The following is a 7814-nucleotide window of genomic DNA, read 5'->3' on the forward strand; positions in this document are numbered from 1 at the left end:
TACATTTATTAATACATAGAATATGCATGTAAACCTAACAGATCTTATCGAGAGGGTTATCAGAATACAAAAGATATATATTCAATCAGTTACAAAGTGTTACACATATCAAGAGGACATACGTTCAGTATATCATTCATTTAGACCGTTTCGTAAATGAACTTGGTTATAACTTCTACATTAGATACTCAAAACAAGTACATAACTCTTAGGAATTAAATTGATATCAACTGGTTGGGATAACAATTGAATTCTCGAGCAGTAATGCAGTGAAGTTGAATACTCATCCAATCTGTGGGGATTCAGATCTCCTGCGGGCACAAAGAAACAGTTGCAGGCTTGTTGCTGTCCAATCCGCGCTCTCTGGCTCGGTGCCAGGCTGTGCTGTGCGGCTTGCGACGGTGCGCTGCTGATGCTCACTGACCGGCTAGTTACTGTTGGCTTTAACTAGCAAAGCAAAGAGGTGCTAACCTCGGGTGGATCGCTCTGGTTACTCTCTGGCAACCTCCGCTCTAGACTCTTAGAACAAAGGAAAGTTCTGGCACTCGGACACACTGGCCGTTCCGTGGTTGTCCGGGCTGAGTCTCAGGATGGTCAGGAGGCGCGCTGCGAGAATGTCCTGCCCTTGGGAGCCTTCTGCTCCTGGGCCGTCCTGCCCTGGAATTCTCCTTTGAATTCCCTTTAGAATTGTCCATAGAATTCTCTGAATCTTACTGAATCCCTGAATCTTTCCTTCTGAATCTCACTGAATCTCTCTGAATCTCTCAGGCTCTCTGTGTTGCCTGTTTTTACCTGGAGGAACTTCAGCTCGTTGATTGGCTGAAAGTTCCATGGGCATCAGAGTCCCACGTGGGTTACTCGGCCCTACCAGTCCCTGATTGGTTGATCAAGGTGAGATATGAGTCACTTACTCCTGACACTTAGGAATGCAGTCCAGATGTCCATCTGGCACTCCCTAGACAGATAGGCGCCAATGGATGACCATTGATCATGATAGCCAGGCTTAGCTAAGTGCATCCCCCTTTGGGAGCTGTCCTTTATCAAAGGAACCTTAAATCAGCCTGCATGAATACTTTCTCTGTGGCTGCACCACAGAGATGAACAGAGAAATGGGGCCTCATTTGGGAAGGCTCAGAACACTTAATTCTTTCTTATTAATAAGCCTCGCCGCTACAGTAGTGTCTAATTCAATAAATAGTACTGTAGGGCTGAGTGTTACTAAGGGAAGGAAAATTGGGATTCTTCCCATTATAACTCTTCGAGTTGTAATTGAGTAGCTGAGGAATGGTAGTGATCACTTGCTGTAAAGCTATCAATGTGTGCAAACTTGAAGAAAATCATATACTCTTGTTTGTGAAACATTTGTCTTAAATCATTTTTTACAAAATCTTTCTGGACATTAATTCCTGATGGAATTCAAAGTAGTTAATTCAAGAGTGTAACCAGAACCATGCTACACAAGTGGTGATCTTCTAGCGATATAATTTTGACTATTATTGGATTCATTGGATCACCGATTTAACATTTGTCGCAAACAGAGCTGACCAAAAGGAAGTTTAGTATGAAAGCTACAGGCTTTCATACTAAATAATGACTATCATATTAGTGAAACATTAAGTGATTACAAATGTTAATGGAATTTAACCAGAATATTAGACTCTGTTCAGTAAATTTCATGCTTGAGCAATGTTCCACATAGCAATATATAAACGTTGATGTACTTTCAGTTTAATTTTCATACTACCTATATTACATTTGTGTCACATTAACCTGTGGACTAGAAAACATGTACTGTATAACAGCAAACAGTGTATTTTACAGAAAAACACTAAAAAGTTTTATTTTTAAAGCATCAATCTTGGTTATTAGTTGCCATCAGATTGTTTTCTGATTATTTTAAGTAAAAATCAATTAAATAAAATATTTATCAAATTTCTTTGTTTTTGTTTTCAATGCTTTTATATTTGCAAGAAGCCAAATATAATTATAGCAGATTTACTTCCATTGTTTTTATATTTTCTGCCATAATCATTGAAATGTAATGTTTTTTTTTACTGTTTACAAACTTGGAATAATTTAGCATTATGACTGCTAAATTACTGCATTAAAGAACTTGGATTTGAGCAAAATTGTGAGCATTTTCCCTTATAAAAAAAACAGAAATTAATCTCGGCCTCTTTCAGCTTGTGTTTCAAACTGATAAAAGAGCTGTCATTTTATTTTATGGCTCTCAGATTATTAAATGAATTGGAAAAAGTGCAAGTGATGAGAATACTAAAATACACAATTCATACAAAGTCTTTTATAAATAAAATTCATGCTCCAAATACTTTTATGTGGCAAGTAACTAAGAAAAGCAAACCATGTGTAAACAGTGGACTGATTCCATGGCATCAACAAATATTCACTGATTGAAACACCAATATTGATAACATAGACGGTAATACTTCTAATGCAGAAGACATAAGGGTATAAACTAGAGTATTAAAATTACAGGATTATCAGTTTTTTCTAGTCTCAAGGCAAATTAAAGCTACTGTACTGTCACTAGTAGAAGATGCAGTACAGGAAAGTTAATCATTCTGAATCCACAGCATTCCATGAGAACTAGCAAGTTTATTCTATTTTCCTCTTTTATTTCAATCAAAATGATACTGTAGTTTTGAGTCACAACCAAATGTAAAAAATTATCATTCTGACCAGACTTAGATTAAACCTGAAGGTCTGACAATTTTTCACACAAGCAGCTGAAGCGGCAAGTTATATTAGACTTAGAATTAAGTGTTATCAAAGATTTCTAATCTTTCCTTTGCACTATGAATGCATCTAGAAGGGGCCTCTATAATAAGTAGCATATCACAAGTCTGTGAGACAGACCATGCTTTGTCCATTTCTAACTGATGTATTGTCCCATATGGCTCCTCTCAGTGGTAACACAAGACGTTAGAGTACACAATCATTCACCCTTATGATATCCTATCAATGAGGAATCTGTAGGCTAGACATAAATACTATATCTGATTATGTCATAACTACCAGCTGTGATTTCCTGATTTAAAAGATACTGCACAACTCATTTCCCTGTTTGCTCACTCCTTTGCTCTCTCCATCTAACCTGGCAACCTGACATTACCAGTCATGTGACTGCAAATAATTAACTTTATCTAAGACCCAAGGTCAATAAACTGACTCCATATGTAATTGATTTCTGATAATTTACTCTGCAATGGAAGAAGACTTGTGACTCATGAACCAATTCTTTTAATTCGTGAGCCCCCCACAGTTGGACTACAATCGCTTGTGATGGACTGCGATAATGACCAGCCTAGCTCCATTTTCATTGGGAAGTTCAAAACTCTTGAAGCAATGTTTGGCCAATGGATCTTTGAGTATAAAATGTCTATTTGCACTATAATTCTCAAGAATTAAACCGCTATTCCAAACACATTTGTTAAAGTTTGGTTCACTATAGTAAATGAATATTTATTTATCTTTGGTATAACCTACGAGGTAGACAACATATAATCTAGTTGATATATTACTCTGATTTGCTCATTCTTTTCTTTGTATTCATAACACCACAGATGAATTCATATATATTTATTTTACATTTTGATTGTTAAAAATATATTATACATAGTAACTTTTAAAACAGATTGTATTTAAAAGCACTGAAAGCCAAAAAAGAGGCGAGTAGTGATTTAGTCACATACTGTAAATTGCCCTGGAGCTGATACGCATCTGCACAATATAAAGGGTTTTTCTTTAAGGACACAACACTTTGGCTACAACAATGCCACAGTTACGGCAAAATGTTTTTGATTTATGTTTTTTAGTGCATGTTTCTCAGTAATTTCACGCAAGTTTTCATTTAGTGTTTTAATTCATATTGTGCCATTTTGAAACTTTGAAACGAAATGAACTTCGGGTCTTTGGGTTACTTCCTTAGTTCCTTAGAAACATTAGTCATTTCAATTTGCTTATATATTATATAATGACTCTTTTCAGTGTAAAGGAAAATGAAAAACTAGCATTTTTTTAATTGCGCTCGTTCAAGCAGAGTGATAAAAGTGACGGTCTGTTTTCAAATCCTGGTCAATGTTTTAGAGAGTTGAACTTTTAACAAATTGCTGCTTAGAGATAAAAACTTTCTCTAACAAATGACAATAAATATTAAACTATATTGACATTTACTATGTTTATTCAGATGCAAATTAACCTTGGGATAGTTTCATGGGGAAGGCAGCATGATTGAAAGGCAGATTAACACATCTGTGTGGAACTACAGAATTTATTAAATTAAGGGGAAAATATGCTTATTTTTAAGTATCAAATACAGACGAGAGGAAACAGTCTGCCTTGGCATCATCAGCTAGGTCTATCCGGCAACAGAAGTTTCGTCCTTTAACCCAGTACTTCAGGATAGCGGTACAGCAGTGATGATCAGCCACTGCTTGCCTGTGGTGACCATAATGGTTCATTCTGTCTTTACCAGAGCCAGCATGAGGCTTTTTCTGGTGCCTCTATCATTTGTTGCCACTGATCCCCAACTCTCCTAAAATCCTCCAAAGTGACTGGGCTGGAAAACGACAGTACCTCAACTGGAAATGACCAAACTTTCCATTTGCTTCTGATGTTATCCACAAGTTCAGCGACCAGACTTTCCACCATTTGCCTATGATGTTATCCACAAGCTCAGCGTACCTTGCTTTTTTACTCTCAAAAGCTTCCTGGCACCTCTCTTCCCAAGGAACTGTCAGTTCAATGAGGATTATAACCTTTCTCTGGTAGGACGACATGACTACATCTGGTCGCAGGTTTGTCTGGACTATGTCTGGAAATACAAGCTGCTTGTCTACAGTATGTCGACCTCGATTAACCAATCTCAGCTGAAGTGTCTTTGAAGGATGCCGGCAGATCTAACTCCAAGTGCTGTGCAAGTGCTGTGCTCTTTTCTCCAGCCTTGATAAAACTAATGTTGGATCTTGCTGATTGAGGTTTCATACCATTTCTAAATTTATCCAAATTCAAGGCTAGTTCCCTGAGTACCTTATGGTGGTTTCAACCGATACCTGCCTTGCCCTAGTGCCACACTGCAGGCTGATAACACATGTTCAAGGTTGCCTATTCTTCCACACAGTGTGCAGCAGGGGCTTTCAATTAGTCCCCATCTATGGAGATTACTTGGAGTGGGTAAGACATCATAGACTGAGCGTGATAGAAACTGAATCCACAAAGGCTCAAGTTTCCAAATGACACTCCATGCTAGCTTTCTATCCGTTTCCCAACTTGTCCATGCTCCCTGTTTTCCCAACTGTATCACTTTCAAACTGCGAACCTCTTCCTTCTTTCTTATCTCTTCTTGAATTACGCTGTTCTCCTCAATTCATTTTGTACTTGCAAAGCACAGACCTTGATGGCTGACAGTTGGCTGTCCAATAATTGTTTTGATACTTCAGTTGGCTTTCTGCGGATTCCACTGCACTTGCTACATTCCATTTCCTGCTTGGCCTAGTCTGTATTCTTGATTTTATAATCCTATCATCTTTTGAGTCACGTAAATCTATTGCAAGTCTGACTTTTTTTAACCTTGAACTCCTCAACTACTGATGAAATAGGACGCTGCAACTTTGAGGATCTGCTGTAGAAACCGAGACTAGTAAAGCTAGGTGGAACTCCTAGCCAACGGCGGAGAAAACTGTTTACCTTTCTCTCCATAACTTCAACTGTGGTGGTTGCAATTTCATAAAGCATCAATAGCCTCAGAAGCCTTGGCAATAATCCATATTGGTAAAGCCACACCTTAAACTTGCCTGGTAGACCTGTTCAGTCAATCAACCTCAATCCCTCTAGTGTCTGTTTCTCCACTTCTCTTATATTATTTGTATCCTTTAGGGTTGCATCGAACCATTTCCCTAGGCACTTAATTCTTTGTGCTTTTATGGAGGGGATTTGTTCTCCTTCCACGCTAAGCACAAACCTGTCAGTGATCTTTCCTCTCTTGATTACCAGTGATCTCAATTTCTGGGGCTTGAGCTTCATTCTTGCCCACTTCACTGCTGTATCCAGAGCTCTTTAAACCCATCTAGCTTGTACTTGTGTAGTAGTTGTTACTGTTAGGTCATCGATGAATGCTCTGATCAGTGGTATTGTGATGTCTGAGTTCATGTTGGGCCCTCTGGACTCTTGTTGTGCACATCCAATGATTAGGTTCATGGCCATCAAAAATAAAGTAACTGAAATTGTACAGCCAGTCACGATTCCGTTCTCAAGTCTTTGCCAGGAGGTTCTGGAATTTCCTACAGAGAATCTCATCTTTATATTGCTCAGGTACCCTTTAATTATATCCTGTATCTTTACTGGAATGAAATAATGACACATAGCTTCTTCAATCAGTTTGTGAGGCAATGAGCCGTAAGCATTGGCAAAATCAAGCCACACAACTCCCTAGTCCTTGTTGTCCGCTTTTGTCTCCCTGACCAGTTGACATATTACACATATTACAATGTACCCTTGAGACCCTGGGACACCACCTTTCTGCACTGTAGTGTCTATGTAGTTGTTTCTTGTCGGGTACATAATCAGCCTATGAGACAGAATTGCAAATAATATCTTCCCATTTACATTTAAAAGATATTGTTCTAAACTAATTTATTTCACACAACTTTTCCTTTGGTACGAAACAGCCTTCTGCTTTCTGCCAACATGGAGGGATCTTTCGTTGCCTTCAAATCACCTTTAGCAGCTTTCATAGTCTATACAAAAGTTTTGGACAGTTCTTATAAACTTTGTATGGCACTCCATTTGGTCCAGACACCGATTTGCTCCTTGCTTTTCTATGTCATTGACTTCCTTTAATGTAGGTTCACTTATATTCATCTCAGACACCGGTGGGTCTAGTTTCTCTATATGGTAGCCCTGCCCTAGGTCTTCTTCTCTTTGACTGTCATTATGTGCCTCTGCTAAGTTTTTGCCAGGTTTTCAAGGTGATGCACCACTATTGTACCACTCCTGTAAGAAAAGCTTGTAGTTTACCATCTTAATTTCAAATGAAAAAAGATAGTATATTTCTTTAAGAGAAATGTATTTGCTGTATTCCGTTGGCTTGCCATGTTTTCAGCTTTGATATGTTTTGCAACAGCTGTAAGTGGCATCATTAAAATGCAATTGAAAGGGATCATGTGCATCAGAATATGATATTCCAAGTTGGTAGAAGGTGAGTGCAAAGTTCTGTGCTCAGGTAGCTGAAACACATTCCAAATCTGTTGTTGATGTTGGAGAAAGACTAACCTGCTGTGTCCATACATTTTTTACCAAGTAAGACTAAGGATTGTCATTGGCATACCTGTGGATACCCATTCATTCTTTGTATTAACATTTTCTTGGACTTAGCAGATCATTTTGTGTGAACTACAATAAAGATCAAAGATGTTTTCACTGTTTCTGATACATTGCCTTCCCGAGGCATAAGGGACATTTTTTTTATACCATGCCTACATTTTGTTTTGGCGTATACAGCTGTGAATTCAAGGAGGTCTACATATAACTTTTTCACATTTGTAATTGTGAATTTACTCTCTTAGGACTGTATATACATTCATACTGAATAGAGGGGTATTTTATGTTTAATCATAATCCTATAATTGTATAGGTTTTCTTTTTTATATCGTGCAAAAAGTGTGGTAAACTGATAATTGATTCAAATTAAATCACTTGGTTTAACTAAAGAGGGTTTAAGTTCAAAACGCACAATTCTTAATTTTGAAAGCAAGATAGTATACAGTATCTCTATCTGACTTCCATGAATAAATTTC

The 7814-nt window shown here is 37.8% G+C and overlaps 1 protein-coding gene and 1 pseudogene across 1 annotated transcript; both read right to left on the reverse strand.

The window, feature by feature from the left end:
* The window catches only part of LOC148654915 (uncharacterized), a 60346-nt pseudogene extending 54847 nt beyond the window's left edge, over positions 1-5499 (reverse strand).
* A 54-nt stretch (positions 5500-5553) lies between these two features.
* On the reverse strand, positions 5554-7307 carry LOC148654916 (LINE-1 retrotransposable element ORF2 protein). The gene is given in 3 exon segments (XM_088646602.1): positions 5554-6634; positions 6636-6836; positions 7291-7307. Coding segments are annotated over 3 exon segments (1299 nt in total).
* Positions 7308-7814: the final 507 nt, after the last annotated feature.

This window comes from Lepisosteus platostomus, chromosome 9 (assembly GCF_059453375.1).
Source record: "Lepisosteus platostomus isolate fLepPlt1 chromosome 9, fLepPlt1.hap1, whole genome shotgun sequence".
In the NCBI taxonomy this organism is placed as follows: Eukaryota; Metazoa; Chordata; class Actinopteri; order Semionotiformes; family Lepisosteidae; genus Lepisosteus; species Lepisosteus platostomus.